The sequence below is a fragment of the Ranitomeya imitator genome, chromosome 6 (genome assembly GCF_032444005.1).
Source record: "Ranitomeya imitator isolate aRanImi1 chromosome 6, aRanImi1.pri, whole genome shotgun sequence".
NCBI lineage: Eukaryota > Metazoa > Chordata > Amphibia > Anura > Dendrobatidae > Ranitomeya > Ranitomeya imitator.
In genome coordinates this window covers 572,448,771-572,475,487 of record NC_091287.1, presented here as the reverse complement: position 1 = coordinate 572,475,487, position 26,717 = coordinate 572,448,771, and the positions used below count along the sequence as shown (strand labels likewise).

Genomic DNA, 26,717 nt, shown 5'->3' with positions numbered 1-26,717 from the left:
GTGGGGGACAGAGAGTGGGGAACAGAGAGTGGGGAACAGAGTGGGAGAAAGAGTGGGGGACAGAGAGTGGGAGACAGAGAGTGGGAGACAGAGAGTGGGGGACAGAGAGTGGGAGACAGAGAGTGGGGGACAGAGAGTGGGGAACAGAGAGTGGGAGATAGAGAGTGCGGGACAGAGAGTGGGAGACAGAGAGTGGGGGACAGAGAGTGGGAGACAGAGAGTGGGAGATAGAGAGTGGGAGACAGAGAGTGGGAGACAGAGAGTGGGGGACAGAGAGTGGGGAACAGAGAGTGGGGGACAGAGAGTGGGAGACAGAGAGTGGGGGACAGAGAGTGGGAGAAAGAGACTGGGGGACAGAGAGTGGGAGACAGAGAGTGGGAGACAGAGAGTGGGAGACAGAGAGTGGGGGACAGAGAGTGGGAGATAGAGAGTGCGGGACAGAGAGTGGGGGACAGGGAGTGGGAGATAGAGAGTGCGGGACAGGGAGTGGGAGACAGAGCGGGAGACAGAGAGTGGGGGACAGAGAGTGGGGGACAGAGAGTGGGAGACAGAGAGTGGGAGAGAGTGGGAGACAGAGAGTGGGAGAGAGTGGGAGACAGAGAGTGGGGGACAGAGAGTGGGGAACAGAGAGTGGGGAACAGAGAGTGGGGAACAGAGTGTGGGAGACAGAGTGGGGGACAGAGAGTGGGAGATAGAGAGTGCGGGACAGAGAGTGGGAGACAGAGAGCGGGAGACAGAGAGTGGGGGACAGAGAGTGGGGGACAGAGAGTGGGAGACAGAGAGTGGGAGACAGAGAGTGGGAGAGAGTGGGAGACAGAGAGTGGGGGACAGAGAGTGGGGAACAGAGAGTGGGGAACAGAGTGGGGGACAGAGAGTGGGAGACAGAGAGTGGGGGACAGAGAGTGGGAGAAAGAGAGTGGGGGACAGAGAGTGGGAGACAGAGAGTGGGAGACAGAGAGTGGGAAACAGAGAGTGGGGGACAGAGAGTGGAAGATAGAGAGTGCGGGACAGAGAGTGGGGGACAGAGAGTGGGAGATAGAGAGTGCGGGACAGGGAGTGGGAGACAGAGAGCGGGAGACAGAGAGTGGGGGACAGAGAGTGGGGGACAGAGAGTGGGGGACAGAGAGTGGGAGAGAGTGGGAGACAGAGAGTGGGAGAGAGTGGGAGACAGAGAGTGGGGGACAGAGAGTGGGGAACAGAGAGTGGGGAACAGAGTGTGGGAGACAGAGAGTGGGGGACAGAGAGTGGGAGATAGAGAGTGCGGGACAGAGAGTGGGAGACAGAGAGCGGGAGACAGAGAGTGGGGGACAGAGAGTGGGGGACAGAGAGTGGGAGACAGAGAGTGGGAGACAGAGAGTGGGAGAGAGTGGGAGACAGAGAGTGGGGGACAGAGAGTGGGGAACAGAGAGTGGGGAACAGAGTGGGGGACAGAGAGTGGGAGACACAGAGTGGGGGACAGAGAGTGGGAGACAGAGAGTGGGAGACAGAGAGTGGGGGACAGAGAGTGGGAGATAGAGAGTGCGGGACAGAGAGTGGGGGACAGAGAGTGGGGGACAGAGAGTGGGAGACAGAGAGTGGGAGACAGAGAGTGGGAGATAGAGAGTGCGGGACAGAGAGTGGGAGACAGAGAGTGGGAGACAGAGAGTGGGAGACAGAGAGTGGGGGACAGAGAGTGGGGGACAGAGAGTGGGAGACAGAGTGGGGGACAGAGAGTGGGGACAGAGAGTGGGGGACAGAGAGTGGGGGACAGAGAGTGGGAGACAGAGAGTGGGGGACAGAGAGTGGAAGACAGAGAGTGGGGGACAGAGAGTGGGGGACAGAGAGTAGGAGACAGAGAGTGGGGGACAGAGAGTGGGGGAGAGTGGGAGACAGAGAGTGGGGGACAGAGAGTGGGGGACAGAGAGTGGGGAACAGAGTGGGGAACAGAGAGTGGGGAACAGAGTGGGAGAAAGAGAGTGGGAGACAGAGAGTGGGAGACAGAGAGTGGGGGACAGAGAGTGGGGGACAGAGAGTGGGAGACAGAGAGTGGGGGACAGAGAGTGGGAGACAGAGAGTGGGGGACAGAGAGTGGGGGACAGAGAGTGGGGGACAGAGAGTGGGGGACAGTCAGGGCTTATGGGCCGGTAGAGGAAGCCGGGAGCAGCGAGGACAGTAGGGAGGTGAAGAGGACAATGAAATGGGCCAATTGTGCTGATGTCTGCCGGGGAGTGCGGAAAGTCTGACATCTCAAATGCAGGAATTAGAGACTCCAGTGTCACCACAGATTAGAATGTGGGAATACATGAAGCTGACGGGACGAGAGCCATGACGGGAACACAATATTGGGGGGACTACAGTCAGTGACAATATTGGGGGCATCTGCACGTAGTGATGACATTGGGGGGATCTGCCGCAGTTAGTAAGGACATTGTGGGGAGCTGTGAATGATAGAATAGATAGAATGATAGATAATAAATAGAATAGAATAGATAGATAGATAGAATAGATACATTACCTGCGGTATCCTCTTCCCCGGCATTTTCTCACAGTGCAGAGGTTTCCTCCGGTCAGGCAGTGAGGGAGGGCAGGCTCGGTGACGTCACCGCTCGTTAGTGCGCCTGCCCCCGTTGCGTCTCATTCATTCCCCAGTCGCTTACAGCCAGGGGTGGTTGCATTAGCAGTGGTCACATTAGCGGCGGTCGCATTAGCGGCGGACGCATTAGCGGCGGTCGCATTAGCGGCGGTCACATTAGCGGCGGACGCATTAGCGGCGGTCGCATTAGCGGCGGACGCATTAGCGGCGGTCGCATTAGTGGAGGTCGCATTAGCTCGGTCGCATTAGCGGCGGACGCATTAGCGGCGGTCGCATTAGCGGCGGACGCATTAGCGGCGGTCGCATTAGCGGCGGACGCATTAGCGGCGGACGCATTAGCGGCGGACGCATTAGCGGCGGTCGCATTAGCGACGGTCGCATTAGCGGCGGTCGCATTAGCGGCGGACGCATTAGCGGCGGACGCATTAGCGGCGGACGCATTAGAGGCGGTCGCATTAGCGGCGGACGCATTAGCGGCGGTCGCATTAGCGGCGGACGCATTAGCGGCGGACGCATTAGCGGCGGTCGCATTAGCGGCGGTCGCATTAGCGGCTGTCGCATTAGCGGTGGTCGCATTAGCGGTGGACGCATTAGCGGCAGACGCATTAGCGGCGGACGTATTAGCAGCGGTCGCATTAGCAGCGGACGCATTAGCGGCGGATGCATTAGCCGCGGGCACATTAGCGGCGGTTGCATTAGCGGCGGACGCATTAGCAGCAGACGCATTAGCAGCGGTTGCATTAGCGGCGGACGCATTAGCAGCGGTTGCATTAGCAGTGGACGCATTAGCAGCGGGCAGACGCATTAGCAGCGGTTGCATTAGCGGCGGACGCATTAGCAGCAGACGCATTAGCAGCAGACGCATTAGCGGCGGACGCATTAGCGGGGGTCACATTAGCGGCGGTCGCATTAGCGGCGGTCGCATTAGCGGCGGACGCATTAGCGGCGGTCGCATTAGCGGCGGACGCATTAGCGGCGGACGCATTAGCGGCGGTCGCATTAGCGGCGGTCGCATTAGCGGCGGTCGCATTAGCGGCGGACGCATTAGCGGCGGTCGCATTAGCGGCGGACGCATTAGCGGCGGTCGCATTAGCGGCGGACGCATTAGCGGCGGACGCATTAGCGGCAGGACGCATTAGCGGCGGTAGCATTAGCGGCAGTCGCATTAGCGGCGGACGCATTAGCGGCGGACGCATTAGCGGCGGACGCATTAGCGGCGGACGCATTAGCGGCGGTCGCATTAGCGGCGGACGCATTAGCGGCGGACGCATTAGCGGCGGTCGCATTAGCGGCGGTCGCATTAGCGGCTGTCGCATTAGCGGCGGTCGCATTAGCGGTGGACGCATTAGCGGCAGACGCATTAGCGGCGGACGTATTAGCAGCGGTCGCATTAGCGGCGGACGCATTAGCGGCGGACGTATTAGCAGCGGTCGCATTAGCAGCGGACGCATTAGCGGCGGACGCATTAGCCGCAGGCACATTAGCGGCGGTCGCATTAGCGGCGGACGCATTAGCGGCGGTCGCATTAGCGGCGGTCGCATTAGCGGCGGTCGCCTTAGCAGCGGTCGCATTAGCGGCGGTCGAATTAGCGGCGGTCGCATTAGCGGTGGACACATTAGCAGCGGATGCATTAGCGGCGGTCGCATTAGCGGCGGTCGCATTAGCGGCGGTCGCATTAGCGGCGGTCGCATTAGCGGCGCTCCCGGTGCTTTATTTCCCCCAGATTCTGCGTGGGACACTCGTTATATCAGACTACGACGGAGCAGGGAGTACACTGGACTTTTGCTTTTTTATTTTATTTTTCTTTTAGAAGATCGAGGGCTTCGCCTGGAATGGCAGAACAATAAAAACAAAACCGTGCGGTGATTTATTTCATTAAGACTTTTTTCTTACTGTGTGTTTATTTATTTTACCCTTTCACTACTGTAGGATTAGTGATGGATAGGTTCTTATTGACGCCTCTCCATTACTAAGCCGGCTTAGTGTAACCTTACAATAGGAAGGTGACATTAACCCCTTATTAACCCACTTGCCAGTGCTACAGGTCAAGTGGGAGGAGTCGGGCAAAGCGCCAGAATTGGTGCATCTAATAGATAGGCCTTTTCTAGGCAGCTGCGGTCTGCTATTTTTAGGCTGGGGGGGCTATATCCATGGCTCCTTACCAGCCTGAGAATACCAGCCCCCCGCTGTGAGGTTTAGCAGTGCTGGTTGTCAAAAATGGGGGGGACCCCTCTATTCTTGATAACCAGCCTTGCTGAAGCTGACAGCTCAGGGTTGCAGCCCCCAGCTGTGAGTTTTGTCTGGCTGGTTATCAAAATTAGGGGGGGATTCATGCTGTTTTTATTTTTTTAAATATTTATTTATATCACAGGAGCGGCTGATGATAACTCCCAAGTCAATGGGTGAAAAACGCTGAAAGAAGTGACATCCTCTATGTAAAAAAGAACACAGCAAATCACAAAATACTGATCACACAAAAACCCCATGTGTGTGCAGGAGATTTCTGAAATCTCATAGGCTTTGCTGGTACTATAAAAAGCAGCTGAAAATTAGCATAAAAAAGCTGCAAAAACGCCCTGTGTGAACTTACCCTAAAGAATCTGTGATTATGCTTAAACCTTTTTTCCTCCAACCGCAGAGGATGCCCCCTTGTCCCGGTTTCAGGTCTATGATTAAAAAGATCATCAGAAAGGTCTTTGTACTGTCCCCTCATATATTTATACATTAACATAAGATCACCCCTTAGTCTTCGTTTTTCCAAACTAAATAGCCCCCAGTGTAATAACCTATCTTGGTATTGCAGACCCCCCAGTCCTCTAATAACCTTGGTCGCTCTTCTCTGCACCCGCTCCAGTTCAGCTATGTCTTTCTTAAACACCGGAGACCAGAACTGTGCACAGTATTCTAAGTGTGGTCGAACTAGTGACTTGTATAGAGGTAAAATTATGTTCTCCTCATGAGCATCTATGCCTCTTTTAATGCATCCCATTATTTTATTTGCCTTTGTAGCAGCTGCCTGACACTGGCCACTGAATTTAAGTTTGTCATCCACCCATACACCCAGGTCTTTTTCATTGACGGTTTTGCCCAGAGTTTTAGAATTAAGCACATAATTATACATCTTATCACTTCTACCCAAGTGACCTTACATTTATCCCCATTAAAGCTCATTTGCCATTTATCAGCCCAAGCTTCTAGTTTACATAAATCATCCTGTAATATAAAATTGTCCTCCTCTGTATTGATTACCCTGCAGAGTTTAGTGTCATCTGCAAATATTGAAATTCTACTCTGAATGCCCCCTACAAGGTCATTAATAAATATGTTAAAATGAAGAGGGCCCAATACTGACCCCTGTGGTACCCCACTGCTAACCGCTACCCAGTCCGAGTGTGCTCCATTAATAACCACCCTTTGTTTCCTATCCCTGAGCCAGCTCTCAACCCACTTACACATATTTTCCCCTATCCCCATTATTCTCATTTTATGTATCAACCTTTTGTGTGGCACCGTATCAAAAGCTTTTGAAAAGTCCATATACACTACGTCCACTGGGTTCCCTTGGTCCAATCCGGAACTTACCTCTTCATAGAAGCTGATCAGATTAGTGTGACATGACCGGTCCCTAGTAAACCCGTGCTGATACTGGGTCATGAGGTTATTCCTCTTCAGATACTCCAGTATAGCGTCCCTTAGAATGCCCTCCAGGATTTTACCCACAGTAGAGGTGAAGCTTACTGGCCTATAATTTCCGAGTTCAGTTTTTGTCCCCTTTTTGAATATTGGCACCACATTTGCTATACGCCAGTCCTGTGGCACAGACCCTGTTATTATGGAGTCTTTAAAGATTAAAAATAATGGTCTATCAATGACTGTACTTAATTCCTGCAGTACTCGAGGGTGTATCCCATCCGGGCCCGGAGATTTGTCAATTTTAGTGATTTTTAGACGCCGCCGCACTTCCTGCTGGGTTAAGCAGGTGACATTTAATTGGGAATTTTTATCACTAGACATTTTGTCGCCATGGGATTTTCTTGTGTAAATACTGATGAAAAAAAGTCATTTAGCATATTGGCTTTTTCCTCATCCTCATCCACCATCTCACCCAGACTATTTTTAAGGGGCCAACACTATCATTTTTTAGTTTCTTACTATTTATGTAGTTAAAGAATATTTTGGGATTATTTTTCCTCTTTCTGGCAATGAGTCTCTCTGTCTCAATCTTTGCTGCCTTGATTTGCTTTTTACAGAATTTATGTAATTTTTTGTATTTATTTAATGCCTCCTCACTACCTACTTCCTTTAATTCTCTGTATTCTTTCTTTTTGCCACTTATTGCGCCCCTTACAGCTCTATTTAGCCATATTGGTTTCCTCCTATTTCTAGTATGTTTATTCCCATACGGTAAATACACTCCCTGACAGAAGTTCTGTCGCTTATCCATGTTATGTGAATAAAAGCTTATAACCTGACGTTAAATTCATCCATTGGTTGTATAAATGATTCTTTTGAAAGCTGAAACCCTCCGAAATGTGGTTTAGGTTAAGAAAATAAATTGTCATCAATGCAGAAATATTGATCAGTTAATGGACACAGAATGGTCAGATTTTGGCAACACAAAAGTTTTGGCGCCCACAGAAAGTAATGTGATATTCAAACAAATAATTAACTTAAAATACAAATATATGTAGCATAACATTGGTGAATGAAGTTGTGGTGCTATTAGAGTCATGTTTAATATTTTGTGTGACTTCCATGGGCTTGAAGGACTGCATCCATGCGGTTCAACAATGATTGATACAATTTATTAATGAAGTCATCAGGAATAGCACAGAATGCCGTCTTACCTGCCTCCCAGAGTTCTTCTAGATTCTTTGGTTTTATCTTCCGAGCTTCCTCTTTCATCCTACCCCAGACACGCTCAGTGATGTCCATGTCTGATGACCGGGCTGGCCGGTCCTTGAGCACCTTGATCTTTTTTGCCTGGAGGAACCTGGTTGTAGAGATGGATGGATGAGATGGAGCACCGTCCGGCTGCAGAATCTGACCCCTTTTATGATTTGGAATATAAGAGGTAGCTAATATTATTGATATTTTAGGCTATTGATATTGCTTCCACCTTGCAAATGTTTCGGACACCGCCATACTGAATGTAACCCCAGACCATGATCTTCCACCACCAAATGTAACTGTTTTCTGGGAGTATATTGCACTGAAAAACAGCGCATGTAGGAAAGGCTTACGGACCTCACCTGGGAGAGGCATCTCCTATTGCCTCCAAGCCGGCCGGTCGACAGCTACCCTGCACTTGGTGCCCTGGACTGAGGACTATTACTACCATCAGTAAACCAGGTATGCAGACCTGTGTCCTCGTCCTTTGCTCATTTATCGGCTTACACCAACATTGCCATGCACTTGGGAAGCCCTGGGGACCCCGCTTCAACTGTGGGAAGCGTCACCATCTTGCTGCTGCAACAACATCACCCCAGAGGACCCCTTTAAGCAGCATCGGTCCTCACTGACCGAAAACCACAGGTGGCGTCACGAACATAGACATTACTAAATTCAATTAAAAGACCTTCCCCTTTAATTGGATGCCCAGGGCCACGGACTGGGTCGCAGCCACCGTGACATCCCCTTTAAGACCGGACCCGGTACCGAGTACTCCACTGCCCTGGTGGGGTGATCCACTTCTATTATTTTTGGAGATTTATAACAAACCCCTATCAGTAATTTATTATTTTTCCCCCTCCCCTTATCTCCACCCACAGGGATTCTACATTTTCATTAGATTCACCTATATTATCACGCAGGATGGGTTTTAAGGATGATTTTACATACAGACACACCCCTCCCCCTCGCTTATCTGTACGGTCATTTCTGAACAGGCTATAGCCCTGCAAGTTAACAGCCCAGTCATGGCTCTCATCCAGCCACGTTTCAGATATCCCCACCATGTCATCATTATGCTCCAACAACATTAGTTCTAATTCCTCCATGTTGTCAGCGAGGCTTCAGTAATGGCCGGAGCTAGAGCCGCCCCTCCCCCCGCGGCGTAAGGGTAGGCCCATCATGACCATGGGATGGAGGGAGGGGTTAATAGCCAAGAGGAGGGACCTGAGGGGACTTTGGAGTGTAACTAAGCTCTGGGGGGGTGGCCTGATCAGTTCCCGCTCTGTGGGCAACAAGTGTGCACCTACCATGGCCACTGTGGACGGGATCCTGGAGAGCCTGAGGGCCGCGGCAGCAGCGCACCCTCCAGGCTGGCTTGAGCAGCAGGTGGCTGGAATCATCGGGAGCGGTGGGTCGGCGGTGGACCTGGCCTCCGGATCGCCTGTCGCCCAACTCAGCTCCCCGGGCCCCCTGTCGGCGCAGGAGCCCCTCCAGGGACCCTCCAGGCCGGGCGCCTTTAAAGAGCGGTGCCAGCAGGCCCCGGCCTGGGAGGAATCCTACTGCCAGGTGGGGCCCGGCGGTGGCTGCACGGTCTTCACCTCGCGGCAATGTGGGGGCGGAGCCAGCGCGAGCCGGGCAGCGCCTGAGGCCTAATATGTCGGGGGGCCACGGCGGTGATGCTCCTGCCGCGTGGCCTGCCTTTGCCTCACCTGCAGCAGGACGGGGGAGAAGCGTGGTTGTGGGTGGCCCTGCAGGTCCGGGTGCGGGGCCGGCCCCGGTCGCCACAGCGGGGTTTGCCCCTGCAGCTGGGCGGATGGACACAGCGGCAGCCTCACCCCGCGTGGACGGGGGTTCGGCCGTTTGGGCGGCAGATCAGCGCCAGCCAGCAGGGACACAGCAGGCAGCGTTTCCTTCACCTCGGGCCTCCTCATCACAGCAAGACTCAGCACAGACCCCCCTGTGGCAGTTGCCTCCGGATGCGTTAGACCTTTATGGACAGCGGCGTCTGGATCCTGGGACTCCGGCTGGGGGGATCACAGCTCCCTCGCAGCCTGGTGAGTGTGTGTCCATGTCTTTAATACCGTTACAGTGTTTGCCTTCCCCTGTACGTGTGGGGGCGCAGGTGGGTTCGGCGTCGGGTTTTGGGGTTAGTTGTGCTGACGGGTCTGATGTGGGGGGTGTCGGGGCGGTGTTAGCAAATGTGAGGGATTTGTTGGTGCTTTTGGAGAGGGGAATGAGTGATCAACGGCATTTGGCGGCGTGGATGGGGTCGCAGAGGGTCACGGGTTTGAATGAGGTGGCGTCAGGCCCCTGGGCGCCAGTTTCGGTTCAGACGGAGAAGGAGAAGGAGTGTCGGATTCATTTGGATGACAGGGCTCATGGGGAGGTTTATGTTTGTTTTGAGGGCCCTTTGGGGGCGCATCTTAACATAGTAACATAGTAACATAGTTAGTAAGGCCGAAAAAAGACATTTGTCCATCCAGTTCAGCCTATATTCCATCATAATAAATACCCAGATCTACGTCCTTCTACAGAACCTAATAATTGTATGATACAATATTGTTCTGCTCCAGGAAGACATCCAGGCCTCTCTTGAACCCCTCGACTGAGTTCGCCATCACCACCTCCTCAGGCAAGCAATTCCAGATTCTCACTGCCCTAACAGTAAAGAATCCTCTTCTATGTTGGTGGAAAAACCTTCTCTCCTCCAGACGCAAAGAATGCCCCCTTGTGCCCGTCACCTTCCTTGGTATAAACAGATCCTCAGCGAGATATTTGTATTGTCCCCTTATATACTTATACATGGTTATTAGATCGCCCCTCAGTCGTCTTTTTTCTAGACTAAATAATCCTAATTTCGCTAATCTATCTGGGTATTGTAGTTCTCCCATCCCCTTTATTAATTTTGTTGCCCTCCTTTGTACTCTCTCTAGTTCCATTATATCCTTCCTGAGCACCGGTGCCCAAAACTGGACACAGTACTCCATGTGCGGTCTAACTAGGGATTTGTACAGAGGCAGTATAATGCTCTCATCATGTGTATCCAGACCTCTTTTAATGCACCCCATGATCCTGTTTGCCTTGGCAGCTGCTGCCTGGCACTGGCTGCTCCAGGTAAGTTTATCATTAACTAGGATCCCCAAGTCCTTCTCCCTGTCAGATTTACCCAGTGGTTTCCCGTTCAGTGTGTAATGGTGATATTGATTCCCTCTTCCCATGTGTATAACCTTACATTTATCATTGTTAAACCTCATCTGCCACCTTTCAGCCCAAGTTTCCAACTTATCCAGATCCATCTGTAGCAGAATACTATCTTCTCTTGTATTAACTGCTTTACATAGTTTTGTATCATCTGCAAATATCGATATTTTACTGTGTAAACCTTCTACCAGATCATTAATGAATATGTTGAAGAGAACAGGTCCCAATACTGACCCCTGCGGTACCCCACTGGTCACAGCGACCCAGTTAGAGACTATACCATTTATAACCACCCTCTGCTTTCTATCACTAAGCCAGTTACTAACCCATTTACACACATTTTCCCCCAGACCAAGCATTCTCATTTTGTGTACCAACCTCTTGTGCGGCACGGTATCAAACGCTTTGGAAAAATCGAGATATACCACGTCCAATGACTCACCGTGGTCCAGTCTATAGCTTACCTCTTCATAAAAACTGATTAGATTGGTTTGACAGGAGCGATTTCTCATAAACCCATGCTGATATGGAGTTAAACAGTTATTCTCATTGAGATAATCCAGAATAACATCCCTCAGAAACCCTTCAAATATTTTACCAACAATAGAGGTTAGACTTACTGGCCTATAATTTCCAGGTTCACTTTTAGAGCCCTTTTTGAATATTGGCACCACATTTGCTATGCGCCAGTCCTGCGGAACAGACCCTGTCGCTATAGAGTCACTAAAAATAAGAAATAATGGTTTATCTATTACATTACTTAGTTCTCTTAGTACTCGTGGGTGTATGCCATCCGGACCCGGAGATTTATCTATTTTAATCTTATTTAGCCGGTTTCGCACCTCTTCTTGGGTTAGATTGGTGACCCTTAATATAGGGTTTTCATTGTTTCTTGGGATTTCACCTAGCATTTCATTTTCCACCGTGAATACCGTGGAGAAGAAGGTGTTTAATATGTTAGCTTTTTCCTCGTCATCTACAACCATTCTTTCCTCACTATTTTTTAAGGGGCCTACATTTTCAGTTTTTATTCTTTTACTATTGATATAGTTGAAGAACAGTTTGGGATTAGTTTTACTCTCCTTAGCAATGTGCTTCTCTGTTTCCTTTTTGGCAGCTTTAATTAGTTTTTTAGATAAAGTATTTTTCTCCCTATAGTTTTTTAGAGCTTCAATGGTGCCATCCTGCTTTAGTAGTGCAAATGCATTCTTTTTACTGTTAATTGCCTGTCTTACTTCTTTGTTTAGCCACATTGGGTTTTTCCTATTTCTAGTCCTTTTATTCCCACAAGGTATAAACCGCTTACACTGCCTATTTAGGATGTTCTTAAACATTTCCCATTTATTATCTGTATTCTCATTTCTGAGGATATTGTCCCAGTCTACCAGATTAAGGGCATCTCTAAGCTGTTCAAACTTTGCCTTCCTAAAGTTCAATGTTTTTGTGACTCCCTGACAAGTCCCCCTAGTGAAAGACAGGTGAAACTGCACAATATTGTGGTCGCTATTTCCTAAATGCCCAACCACCTGCAGATTTGTTATTCTGTCAGGTCTATTAGATAGTATTAGGTCTAAAAGTGCTGCTCCTCTGGTTGGATTCTGCACCAATTGTGAAAGATAATTTTTCTTGGTTATTAGCAGAAACCTGTTGCCTTTATGGGTTTCACAGGTTTCTGTTTCCCAGTTAATATCCGGGTAGTTAAAGTCCCCCATAACCAGGACCTCATTATGGGTTGCAGCTTCATCTATCTGCTTTAGAAGTAGACTTTCCATGCTTTCTGTTATATTTGGGGGTTTGTAACAGACCCCAATGAGAATTTTGTTACCATTTTTCCCTCCATGAATTTCAACCCATATGGACTCGACATCCTCATTCCCTTCGCTAATATCCTCCCTTAAAGTGGACTTTAGACAAAACTTTACATAGAGACAAACCCCTCCTCCTCTCCGATTTTTACGATCCTTTCTAAACAGACTGTAACCCTGTAAGTTAACTGCCGAGTCATAGCTTTCATCTAACCATGTCTCGGTTATTCCCACTATGTCAAAGTTACCTGTAGATATTTCTGCTTCTAGTTCTTCCATCTTGTTTGTCAGGCTTCTGGCGTTTGCGAGCATGCAGTTTAGAGGATTTTGTTTTGTTCCAATCTCCTCACTGTGGATTGTTTTAGAAATGTTCTTACCTCCCTTCTGAGTATGTTTTCCTGGGTCGTCTTTGTTCGAGTCTAATGTTTTTCTTCCCGTCCCCTCTTCTTCTAGTTTAACGCCCTCCTGATGAGTGTAGCGAGTCTTCTGGCGAATGTGTGTTTCCCAGGTTTGTTGAGGTGTAGTCCGTCTCTGGCGAGGAGTCCATCATACCAGTAATTCACACCGTGGTCCAGGAATCCAAATCCTTGTTGTCTGCACCATCGTCTTAGCCAGTTGTTTGCATCAAGGATCCTGTTCCATCTCCTGGTGCCATGCCCGTCTACTGGAAGGATAGAAGAAAAAACTACCTGTGCATCCAGTTCCTTTACTTTCTTCCCCAACTCTTCAAAGTCCTTGCAGATTGTCGGTAGGTCCTTCCTTGCCGTGTCATTGGTGCCAACATGTATCAGAAGAAATGGGTGGACGTCCTTGGAGCTGAAGAGCTTTGGTATCCTATCGGTCACATCCTTGATCATCGCACCTGGAAGGCAGCATACTTCTCTTGCAGTTATGTCCGGTCTGCAGATGGCTGCTTCGGTGCCTCTCAGTAGTGAGTCTCCCACCACCACCACTCTTCGTTGCTTCTTGGCTGTACTTTTTGCTGTCACTTGTTGCTGTGTGCCCTTTTCTTTTTTGCTTGCTGGTATTGCTTCATCCTTAGGTGTGCCATCTTCATCCTCTACAAAGATTTGATATCGGTTCTTCAGTTGTGTGGTTGGTGATTTCTCCATGGTCTTCTTGCTTCTTTTGGTCACATGCTTCCACTCATCTGCTTTTGGAGGTTCTCTGACACTTTTTGCACCTTCTGTGACCAGTAGAGATGCTTCTGTTCTGTCTAGAAAGTCTTCATTCTCTTTGATGAGTTTCAAAGTTGCTATTCTTTCTTCCAGACCCCGCACCTTTTCTTCTAAAAGGGCCACTAGTCTACACTTCTGACAGGTGAAATTGGATTCTTCTTCTGGTCGATCTGTGAACATGTAGCACATGCTGCAGCTCACCATGTAGGTTGTCACATCTGCCATGTTGCTCCTTAAGAAGGAGGTAAAAGAAAAAATTATGAAGGATGAGTATGTGGAAATTTTTTCGCTACTCCCGTTAGAAAAATTTAACTTGGACAGGGGGAAGAAGGAGGATAGCAAGAAGGAGGAGGAGGAGAAATGGAGGTGGCGGTTGATTCCTCAGACCTTCATAAATTGGCTGCAGGGGTTTGCTATTTTGGCGAGTGTAATTGGGGAGAAGGCGCCAGAGAACTATTCAGGCCTGTTTTGCTACATGGACTCTATTGGGAAGGCGCAGTCCTGGTTGAGATATGACGAGCAATTCCGGCAGCGGAAGACTATACGTCCAACTCTTCGCTGGGATCAGAAGGATATCGGGCTTTGGCTGCGGGTGATGGAGCAGTATAAGTTTGGTCACTCCTTTCAAGGAGGGGCTGGTAGTTCCAGTCAGAGTAGTCAATCCAGTTCGGCGGGAGCGGCTGGACAGTCCAGTCAGGCGGGGGGTCACAAAGCGGGTTTGTGTTGGCAGTTCAACGACGGGCAATGCAAGTTCGGGGTTAACTGCAAATTCAAGCACTTGTGTTCACACTGCAGTGGCTCTTCCCATGGGGCATCTAAATGCTTTAAAAAAGCAAACTCCAAGTCAGGAGCCGGGAATTCTCAAGGGGGTGACGCCAGTGAGGCTGGAAAGGATGGTCCCCTTTCTAAATAGGTACCCACGGAAGGAAATGGCAGGTGTGCTACATCAAGGCTTTCGGGATGGTTTTGTTATTCCGGCCCCTACGTTTGTGGTCCCTCGGACACTTAAAAATTTGAGGTCGGCGGTGTTACATGGGGAGGTGGTGTCAGAGAAGTTGAAGAAGGAGGTTGCGTTGGGAAGGATGGCTGGCCCCTTTTTGTCCCCTCCGTTTGAGGATTTTGTGGTTTCACCTCTAGGTGTGGTTCCCAAGAAGGAAGCGGGTAAATTCCGTCTGATACACCACTTGTCTTACCTGCGTGGGTTGTCCGTTAACGACGGTATTGCGCCGGAGCTTTGCTCGGTGGTTTACGCGTCATTTGATGAGGCTGTTGCTTGGGTTTGCAAGTTTGGTCGTGGGGCCCTGTTGGCTAAAACGGATATTGAGGCGGCGTTCCGGCTGTTACCGGTTCATCCTGATAGTGTTAAGCTTTTAGGTTGTTTTTGGGAGGGTTTTTTTTTTCGTAGATAGGTGTTTACCTATGGGTTGTTCCCTTTCATGCGCTTTGTTTGAGATGTTTAGTTCGTTTTTGGAGTGGGTGGTTAAGGATGTTTCCGAATGTGATCGACGATTTCCTATGTGTGGGCCCGGCTGGGTCAGATCGTTGCTCTCGCCTCTTACGGGCTGTCGAATGGGGGTGTGAACATTTTGGGGTTCCCCTGGCCCCCGTTAAGACGGAAGGGCCATGTACGTGTTTGAGTTTTCTGGGGATTGTCATTGATATGGTCGGATGGGAGTTCAGGCTTCCCGTAGACAAGATTGAAGGGTTGAAGGAAGATTTGGCCCTGGCGCGCCGTGTAAAGAAATTGACTTTGCGAGAATTGCAGTCGTTGCTGGGAAAACTTAACTTCGCGTGTCGGGTGATGCCGATGGGGAGTTTTTTCCAGGAGGTTGGCGAGTGCTACAGCTGGAGTCCGTGCACCACACCACTTCATTCGTTTGTCAGCTGAGCTGAAAGAAGATTTGGTGGTTTGGAGTTCCTTTCTGGACTCCTACAATTGTCGTTCCTTGTTTATGGAGGAGGCGGTCGACAATGAATCTTTGGATTTGTTTACAGACGCGGCAGGGGGCAGTGGTTTTGGGGCTTACTTCAAGGGGCAATGGTGTGCTGCACCCTGGCCTGCAGAGTGGGTTTCATCAGGGCTGGTTCGTAACATTGCGCTATTGGGTATTTTTCCTATCCTGGTGGCGGTTCATTTGTGGAAGCAGCAATTTCGCAACAGGCGCATTCGCTTTAACTGTGATAACATGGGGGTGGTGTGTGCGGTGAATGGACTTACGGCTTCATCACCGCCTGTGGTTCGGGTTCTCAGGCGATTGGTCCTATCCTGTTTGAAGTTGAATTCGCAGGTCACTGCGACGCATGTGCCTGGGGCGAGGAATTCAATAGCTGATTCTCTTTCTCGTTTCCAGTTCGAGCGTTTCCGGTCCTTGGCCCCGGAGGCAGAAACTATTGGTTTGGATTGCCCAGCGGACCTTTGGCTCGTGGCATCGGGGACGCTGAAGATTTGATAAGGTCGTCGTTGGCTCCTAAAACATGGGAGGCTTATCAGTTGGCTTGGTCATCTTGGGAAGTGGTCTTAGCATCCTGCCCGGGTGGAGGTAATGCCGATGATCAGGTGGGGATTTTGTTGTCCTGGATTAGCCGTGGTTTTTCTGAGGGTTGGTCGTGGGCGAAGGTTTCACACTTGCTGGCTGCTTTGGCGTTTGGTTTTAAATTGAGAGGGCAGTGTGATTTGTCTAAGGCTTTCCTGGTGAGGCAGGCGGTAAAAGGTTTCCGGAGACAATATGGCAGGTTGGATTCTCGGCATCCCGTGTCTTTCGTGATGTTGGAGAGATTGGGTGAGATCTTGGGGGATTGTTGTGGGTCACTGTTTGAGCAAAGTCTTTTCAGTTTGGCTTTCTCGTTTGCATATTTTGGTGCAATGAGAATTAGTGAATTGGTGTCTCCTAATAAGAGTACAGCTGGGGGAATTTTGGCGAGGGATGTTCTCTTGTCTGAAGGGCGTGTGGAGTTTTGGTTGCGTCGATCCAAGACTGATCAGGTGGGGCGCGGTAGGAAAGTTGAGCTGGGTGCGGTAGTTGGTTCACCGATGTGCCCAGTTAGTTGTTTGAAAAGTTTTTGGGGGCTAGGGCCTCACAGGGAGGGATCTTTACTTGGTCATGAAGACGGTTCTGCGTTGTCAAGATATCAGTTTCAGACGATTTTTAAGAGAGCGCTTGATGTGTTGGGGTTGGATGATTCGCGTTTTACTCCTCATTCCTTTCGGATTGGGGTGGCTACGGATGCCGCTGCTGGAGGTTTGGATTCGGAGGCCATCAAGCGTATAGGTAGATGGAAGTCGAATAGATATTGCAGTTATGTTAGGTGTTAAGTGGGGGTGTAGGGTTAGTCTTGAAGAGGTTCGTTTTAATAACTGGTGTTTTTTTGGTTGCTGGATTGACCTTGGTGTTTGTATTTTTTAGGTTCCTTACCGTTTTTGGTGTGGATTTTCGGCCATTCCTATGTGCATTGGGGAGCCAGGCGCGCTGACGTACGGTCGGATGGTAGACAACTCGGTTTCGATCGGTCGATAGCAGTGGTCCGGTGGATTGTTTTTAGAGGTTTGGCCTGGAACAGGGTGCTGAAGGAGATCAATGCTGTGGTAGTTTTGGATAAGTCGCCAGATATTTTGGTGCTACACGTGGGAGGTAATGATTTGGGGATGCGCCCATTTAGAGAACTAATTAAAGATATCAAGCAGGACTTGTTGCGGTTGTGGCGTTTATATCCGGGGATATCTGTGGTCTGGTCGGAGATTGTACCGCGAAAACGGTGGATGAACATGCGGTCTTTGCAAAAAATCAATAAGGCCAGGATCAAGGTCAACAGAGCGGTGTCTGCGTTTGTGGCCAGGAATGGTGGCGTGGCCGTGAAGCATTTTGAGTTGGAGAAAGGTGACGGGGCGTTGTGGCTGGCAGACGGGGTGCACCTGAATGCCGTTGGGATTGATTTTTGGGCACTTGGGCTGCAGAAAGTGTGGAGAAGGCCATAGCGTTTCGGTGTGGTGGGGTCTCGGGTCTTTAAGGTATTCAAAGTCCCTCGTTGTGGTGGCTGGGGGGAGTCCTTGGAGTTGATGCAAATTGGGTTGGGGGATTCATTGGCTTATGGCTCCCCGGTATTTTGTGTTAAAACTGGTTTTGGATCTGGTGACTTGGGGGGTTCCGGCAGGGGTGGTCGGTTCACCGGGAATTGTAACGTGAACAGGGAACCTGCTGGGGTTTTGGTGCTCCTGGGCCAGGTGGTATCGGCTGGGAGTAATTTTGGTTTTGGTAACGTTCACGCTATGCTGTGTTTTTGATCACCAGATCCATGGGAGCTCCAAGGACCCCTCCTAGTTTAAAGTTATTGGATGTTATAATTTATTTATGTTTGTTTGTATTTAAATAAAAAGGCTGCTGTGGCTGACATTATTCCAAAAGAATATGTAGTGGAGTTTTTATTTGGGGGTAATAGGGGTGTTTGGGTCATGGGGTGTTATCAAGGGTGGGGGGTGGTTTCGTTTCCTTACCCCAACTGCTCGACATTACCAGGGTCATGGCATTAGTATACATGCACTTGATGTTCCTCTCTGCACCTCTATAATATCAGCTGTACTATCCCCACCCCCAATTCCTTTATTTGTGCCCAGGTTACTATCTGCACTGCGCTCCTATAAAATGAAGACCCCCCATCCTCGTTCCCATCTTATACTAATGTGAAGGAGAGAATGGCTAATGAAGCTTACATAAGCTAGTTCAGATATGGCGTCTGTTTCCTGGAGCAGCCCCCCGGAAGGACTATTGGAATGTGATGAAGTCACTGAACACTGGACATTGGATAGAAAACCTTATACACTGCGTGCAGGATTATTAGGCAAGTTGTATTTTGATCTCATGATCCTTTTTATACTTGTTGTCCTACTCCAAGCTGTTCAGACTTGAGAGCCAACTACCAATTTAGTAAATCAGGTGATGTGCATCTCTGTAATGAGGAGGGGTGTTGTCTAATGACATCAGAACCCTATATAAGGTGTGCTTAATTATTAGGCAACTTCCTTTCCTTTGGGAACATGTGTCAGAAGAGAGATTTGACGGCTCTGAAAAGTCCACAATTGTGAGATGTCCTGCAGAGGGATGCAGCAGTCTTGAAATTGCCAAACTTTTGAAGCGTGATCACCGAACAATCAATCTTTTCATGGCAAATAGCCAACAGGGTCGCAAGAAGCGTGTTGGGCAAAAAAGGCGCAAAATAACTGCCCATGAATTGAGGAAAATCAAGCGTGAAGCTGCCAAGATGCCATTTGCCACCAGTTGTGTCATATTTCAGAGCTGCCACGTTACTGGAGTAACAAAAAGCACAAGGTGTACGATACTCAGGGACATGGCCAAGGTAAGGAAGGCTGAAAAACGACCACGAAGAAATATCTTAAGACTGACTCTTCAAAGGTTTTATGGACTGATGAGATGAGTGACTCTTGATGGGCCGGATGGATGGGCCAGAGGCCGGATCAGTAAAGGGCAGAGAGCTCCACTCCGACTCAGACGCCAGCAAGGTGGAGGTGGGGTACTGGTATGGGCTGGGATCATCAAAGATGAACTTGTGGGACCTTCTCGGGTGGAGGATGGAGTGAAGCTCAACTCCCAGACCTACTGCCAGTTTCTGGAAGACTTCTTCAAGCAGTGGTACAGGAAGAAGTCGGTATCGTTCAAGAAAAACATGATTTTCCTGCAGGACAATGCTCCATCACATGCCTCCAACTACTCCACAGCGTGGCTGGCCAGTAAAGGTCTCAAAGAAGAACAAATAATGACATGGCCCCTTGTTCTCCTGATCTGAACCCCATAGAGAACCTGTGAGATCTACAGGGAGGGAGAACAGTCCACCTCTCGGAGCAGTGTCTGGAGGCTGTGGTGGCCGCTGCACCAATGTTGGCCGTAAACAGATCAAGCAACCGACAGAATCTATAGATGGCGGCTGCTGAGTCATCAGAAAGAAAGGGGGCGATATTGGGCACTGATTTTTTGGGGTTTTGTTTTTTTCATGTCAGAAATGTTTATTTATAAATTTTGTGCAGTGATATTGGTTTACGTGGTGAAAATAAGCAAGTGAGATGGGAATATATTGGGTTTTTATTAAGTTGCCTAATAATTCTGCATAGTAATAGTTACCTGCACACACAGATATCCTCCTAAGAGCCAAATCTAAAAAAAAAAACATTCCAACTTCCAAAAATATTAAGCTTTGATATTTATGACTCTTTTGGGTTGATTGAGAACATAGTTGTTGATCAATAACAAAAATAATCATAGACTGACACCATTACTGTTCAGAAGTTGTACAAGGATATCGGAAGGAGATATAAAAAGGGAGACAAGGGGCGCAGAGTCTAAGTGTAGATGTATATTCACAGCAGGAAATATATATTGTTGCACTCACCCTTTAGATGTCTTGTATGTACATTCAATTGATCCGTATGATGGATCCACGCCTTATAATATTCCGGTATGCAGCACTATTGCAGGAACTATGCCAGCCTTGATCCAAGGATTGCATGTGAAAACAATGGTTAGAGAAAAAAAAAAAAAATTCCTTTCTAGGCGCCTCCGGAAGACAAGGATAATTTGAAGGTTGAGATAATTTGCTCAGTACCAAATCTATTAGGACACTTTAATAAGAACAAAACAACGCGTTTCAGCCCACAACGGCCTTCATCAGGTATTATATGTGCTTTTAAAAATGTTTTACAAGAAAGTTATCTGTATAGACTGGTGACTCCTAGCACATAGCAGGGGTGTGCCTGAATTGATTAGGATTAACACTCCACCCCAAGTGAGTCAGTGTGATCTTAAACCAATCCTGGTATAATAAAAAAATATATATATATATATATGTAAATAAATATACAAGACATATTATAAATTGTAGAGTTACACAGTAAATCCTTTCAAAAAATATTTAAAAAGCAATTAAATTACGTATCGTCTTAGTAAAATTTAAAAGTTTCCTAACTTTTAAATTTTACTGAGACGATATGTAATTTAATTGCTTTTTAAATATTTTAAAACTCCCCAGTCTTGTAGACACAAGAGAACAATCATGGAAACAGGAACACATGGGCTACCTGCACAGTGAACAAGTCTGTAAGAACATGTTCACACACCACCAAGAAACCTGAAGACACAAAAGAGAATAGTAAAACCAAAAACACTCAGTTTGAAAAAATGTTGCAGTAATCCGCAAGTGCTAGTAAAAGATGTAAAAAACAGGGTATTTGGTTGATACGTTTTTTGCAAAAAATGTATACTAAGCTGCTCTACCAATCTTCACGGTATACCCTTATCAGAGCAGTCCTAACTAATGTATGCAATCCCTATCTGATGTATTTAAAAACCTGATCATCTGTATATAACCTGTGTGAACAGGGTTCAGAGAGGAAAAATCCATGTGTGCATACAGGGTAGAACAGCTTTTGTGCAGATAGCCCATCTTGTAGTAATGTCCCCATCCTGGTCCCCATCTTGTAGTAATGTCCCCATCCTGGTCCCCATCATACAGTAATGTCCCCATCCTGGTCCCCATCATACAGTAATGTCCCCATCCTGGTCCCCATCATACAGTAATGTCCCCATCCTGGTCCCCATCATACAGTAATGTCCGCATCCTGGTCCCCATCTTATAGTAATGCCCCCATCCTGTTCCCATCATACAGTAATGTCCCCATCCTGGTCCCATCATACAGTAATGTCCCCATCCTGGTCCCCATCATACAGTAATGTCCCCATCCTGGTCCCCATCATACAGTAATGTCCCCATCCTGGTCCCCATCATACAGTAATGTCCCCATCCTGGTCCCCATCATACAGTAATGTCCCCATCCTGGTCCCCATCATACAGTAATGTCCCCATCCTGGTCCCATCATACAGTAATGTCCGCATCCTGGTCCCCATCTTGTAGTAATGTCCCCATCCTGGTCCCCATCATACAGTAACGTCCGCATCCTGGTCCCATCTTATAGTAATGCCCCCATCCTGGTCCCATCATACAGTAATGTCCCCATCCTGGTCCCCATCATACAGTAATGTCCCCATCCTGGTCCCATCATACAGTAATGTCCGCATCCTGGTCCCCATCTTGTAGTAATGTCCCCATCCTGGTCCCCATCATACAGTAATGTCCCCATCCTGGTCCCCATCATACAGTAATGTCCCCATCCTGGTCCCCATCATACAGTAATGTCCCCATCCTGGTCCCATCATACAGTAATGTCCGCATCCTGGTCCCCATCTTGTAGTAATGTCCCCATCCTGGTCCCCATCATACAGTAATGTCCGCATCCTGGTCCCATCTTATAGTAATGCCCCCATCCTGGTCCCATCATACAGTAATGTCCCCATCCTGGTCCCCATCATACAGTAATGTCCGCATCCTGGTCCCATCTTATAGTAATGTCCCCATCCTGGTCTCCATCTTGTAGTAATGTCCCCATTCTGGTTTCCATCTTGTAGTAATGTCCCCATTCTGGTCTCCATCTTGTAGTAATGTCCCCATCCTGGTCCCCATCATATAGTAATGTCCCCATCCTGGTCCCCATCTTGTAGTAATGTCCCCATTCTGGTCTCCATCTTGTAGTAATGTCCCCATTCTGGTCCTCATCTTGTAGTAATGTCCAGATCCTGGTCCCCATCTTGTAGTAATGTCCCCATCCTGGTCCCCATCTTGTAGTAATGTCCCCATTCTGGTCTCTATCTTGTAGTAATGTCCCCATTCTGGTCTCCATCTTGTAGTAATGTCCCCATCCTGGTCCCCATCTTGTAGTAATGTCCCCATCAAGATCAGCATCTTAGGGCAGAGGGACGAGACTCCATTGGACTCTATTGCTCTACATAAACCCAGATAAACAATTCAATAAACCTTCTGTGTCAGTGTGGTGGTCTATGTCCACCCCAGGACTGCAGTGACTTCATGACAGTTAAGCTCTGGGTGACTTTGGACGGGGTTTAGGGTAATTTAGCCAATTACTGGTTAGTGTTGTGTGGTCTCCATCGGACTCGATACATCGGCTCCGTATTCCGTAATGGAAACATACCTGATACCAATTTGCATCGCAGACGGTAACAACCATGTCATTCATTGTCTCATTCCCACCTCCAAATCCTGCACCTTTGCGTGGGCCCAGTATGACACCGTGTGGGCCCAGTATGACACCGTGTGAGCCCAGTATGACACCGTGTGAGCCCAGTATGACACCGTGTGGGCCCAGTATGACACCGTGTGGGCCCAGTATGACACCGTGTGGGCCCAGTATGACACCGTGTGGGCCCAGTATGACACCGTGTGAGCCCAGTATGACACCGTGTGAGCCCAGTATGACACCGTGTGGGCCCAGTATGACACCGTGTGGGCCCAGTATGACACCGTGTGGGCCCAGTATGACACCGTGTGGGCCCAGTATGACACCGTGTGAGCCCAGTATGACACCGTGTGGGCCCAGTATGACACTGCGTGGGCCATGAATGTCTGTGTGGGCCCAGTATGACACCGTGTGAGCCCAGTATGACACCGTGTGAGCCCAGAATGACACCGTGTGAGCCCAGTATGACACCGTGTGGGCCCAGTATGACACCGTGTGGGCCCATTATGACACCGTGTGGGCCCAGTATGACACCGTGTGGGCCCAGTATGACACCGTGTGAGCCCAGTATGACACCGTGTGGGCCCAGTATGACTGTGTGGGCCATGTATGACACTGTGTGGGCCCTGTATGACTGTGTGGGCCATGTATGACACTGTGTGAGCCATGTATGACACTGTGTGAGCCCAGTATGACACTGTGTGGGCCATGAATGACACTGTGTGAGCCCAGTATGACACTGTGTGGGCCATATATGACACTGTGTGGGCCATGAATGACACTGTGTGGGCCATATATGACACTGTGGACCCAGTATGACATTGTATGGGCCCTGTATGACACTGTGTGGGCCCTGTATGACACTGTGTGGGGACCCAGTATGACACTGCGTGGGCCCTGTATGACACTGCGTGGGCCCTGTATGACACTGTATGGGCCATATATGACACCGTGGGCCATGAATGACACTGTGTGGGCCATATATGACACTGTGGGCCCAGTATGACACTGTGTGAGCCCAGTATGACACGGTATGGGCCATATATGACACTGTGGACCATGAATGACACTGTGTGGAATATATATGACACTGTGGGCCCAGTATGACACTCTGTGGGCCAGTATGACACTGTGTGGGCCCAGTATGACACTGCATGGGCCATGTATGACACCGTGTGGGCCAAGTATGACACCGTGTGGGCCCAGTATGACACCGTGTGGGTCCAGTATGACACCGTGTGGGCCCAGTTTGACACCGTGTGGGTCCAGTATGACACTGCGTGGGCCCAGTATGACACCGTGTGGGCCCTGTATGACACTGTGTGGGCCCTGTATGATACTGTGTGGGCCCAGTATGACACTGTGTTGGCCCTGTATGACACTGTGTGGGCCCAGTATGACACTGTGTGGGCCCAGTATGACACCGTGTGGGCCCTGTATGACACAGTGTGGGCCCAGTATGACACTGTGTGGGCCCAGTATGACACTGTGTTGGCTGTTATGATCAGGTGGGCTTGGAGCAGCATGAAATGACCTTCGCTGGAGCAGTGGTAACTATACTGACCGCAAACCCTGATCCTATCACCGCAACTAGAATTATCCTCCTGGCCATAACCCTTCCATTTGACAAGGTACTGAAGCTTCCGCCTCGAAAAACGAGAATCCAAAATCTTCTCAACAACATATTCCAACTCCCCATCGACCAACACAGGGGCCGGAGGATCAACAGAGGGAACAACGGGCTCCACATATTTCCGCAACAAAGATCTATGGAAGACATTATGAATAGCAAAAGAGGCCGGAAGTGCCAGGCGAAAGGACACCGGATTAATAATCTCAGAAATCCTATAAGGACCAATAAATCGAGGCTTAAACTTAGGGGAAGAAACCTTCATAGGAACATGACGGGAAGATAAGCAAACCAGATCCCCAACCCGAAGCCGGGAACCAACACACCGACGACGGTTAGCAAAACGTTGAGCCTCCTCCTGAGACAACACCAAATTGTCCACCACATGAGTCCAAATCTGCTGCAACCTGTCGACCACAGAATCCACACCAGGAAGGTCAGAAGGCTCAACCTGCCCAAAAGAAAAACGAGGATGAAAACCAAAATTACAAAAAAACGGTGAAACCAAAGTAGCCGAACTAGCCCGATTATTAAGGGCAAACTCGGCCAATGGCAAAAAAGCCACCCAATCATCCTGATCAGCAGACACAAAGCATCTCAAATAAGTCTCCAAGGTCTGATTAGTTCGCTCAGTCTGGCCATTTGTCTGAGGATGAAATGCAGAAGAAAAAGACAAATCAATGCCCAGCCTAGCACAAAAGGCCCGCCAAAACCTAGAAACAAACTGGGAACCTCTGTCGGACACAATATTCTCCGGAATACCATGCAAACTTACCACATGCTGAAAAAACAACGGAACCAAATCAGAAGAAGAAGGCAATTTAGGCAAAGGCACCAAATGAACCATCTTAGAAAATCGGTCACAAACAACCCAGATAACCGACATCCTTTGGGAAACAGGAAGATCGGAAATAAAATCCATAGAAATATGTGTCCAGGGCCTCTCAGGGACCGGCAATGGCAAAAGCAACCCACTAGCACGGGAGCAACAAGGCTTGGCCCGCGCACAAGTCCCACAGGACTGCACAAAAGACCGCACATCACGCGACAAAGAAGGCCACCAAAAGGACCTACCAACCAAGTCTCTGGTACCAAAAATACCAGGATGACCAGCCAACACAGAACAATGAACCTCAGAAATCACTCTACTAGTCCATCTGTCAGGAACAAACAGTTTCCCCACAGGACAACGGTCAGGTTTGTCAGCCTGAAATTTCTGAAGAACCCGTCGTAAATCAGGAGAAACGGCAGAAAGGACCACCCCTTCCTTCAAAATACAGACTGGATCCAAAACCTCAGGAGAATCAGGCAAAAAACTCCTAGAGAGGGCATCAGCCTTAACATTCTTAGAACCAGGAAGGTACGAGACCACAAAATCAAAACGAGAAAAAAACAAGGACCATCGAGCCTGTCTAGGATTCAACCGTTTGGCAGACTCGAGGTAAATCAAATTCTTATGGTCGGTCAAGACCACAATACGGTGCTTAGCTCCCTCAAGCCAATGTCGCCACTCCTCAAACGCCCACTTCTAGCCAACAACTCCCGATATCCAACATCATAATTGCGTTCCGCAGGCGAAAATTTACGGGAAAAGAAGGCACACGGTTTCATCAAGAAACCAACAGGATCCCTCTGAGACAAAACGGCCCCTGCCCCAATCTCAGAAGCGTCAACCTCAACCTGAAATGGAAGAGAAACATCCGGCTGGCGCAACACTGGAGCAGAAGAAAAACGCCGTTTAAGTTCTTGAAAGGCAGAGACAGCCGCAGAGGACCAATTCGTCACATCAGCGCCTTTCTTCGTCAAATCAGTCAAGGGTTTAACCACGCTGGAAAAATTAGCAATGAAACGGCGATAAAAATTAGCGAAACCCAAAAATTTCTGAAGGCTCTTCACGGATGTGGGCTGAATCCAATCATGAATGGCCTGAACCTTAACCGGATCCATCTCAATAGATGAGGGAGAAAAAAATAAAGCCCAAAAAGGAAACCTTCTGCACCCCAAAAAGACACTTAGACCCTTTCACAAACAAGGCATTGTCACGAAGGGTCTCAAATACCATCCTGACCTGCTGCACATGAGACTCCCAATCATCGGAAAAAATCAAAATATCGTCCAAATATACAATCATGAATTTATCAAGATAACTCCGGAAGATATCATGCATGAAGGACTGAAAAACAGATGGAGCATTAGAGAGTCCGAATGGCATCACAAGGTATTCAAAATGGCCCTCGGGCGTGTTAAACGCAGTTTTCCATTCATCAACCTGCTTTATACGAACAAGATTATAAGCCCCCCGAAGGTCAATCTTAGTAAACCAACTAGCTCCCTTAATCCTAGCAA

General features: G+C 48.8%; 2 protein-coding genes across 2 annotated transcripts; both read right to left on the bottom strand.

The window, feature by feature from the left end:
* Positions 1 to 2,723: 2,723 nt before the first annotated feature.
* Positions 2,724 to 3,437, bottom strand: LOC138643516 (antifreeze protein Maxi-like). The gene has a single exon (XM_069732414.1). It carries the CDS (start codon positions 3,435 to 3,437, stop codon positions 2,724 to 2,726), a length of 714 nt encoding a protein of 237 aa, XP_069588515.1.
* A 254-nt stretch (positions 3,438 to 3,691) lies between these two features.
* LOC138643515 (antifreeze protein Maxi-like) lies at positions 3,692 to 7,507 on the bottom strand. Its single transcript, XM_069732413.1, has 3 exons — positions 7,420 to 7,507; positions 6,155 to 6,167; positions 3,692 to 4,280 (listed from the first exon to the last, which is right to left on the bottom strand). Exons 1-3 carry the CDS (start codon positions 7,505 to 7,507, stop codon positions 3,692 to 3,694), a joined length of 690 nt encoding a protein of 229 aa, XP_069588514.1.
* Between the last annotated feature and the right edge of the window lie 19,210 nt (positions 7,508 to 26,717).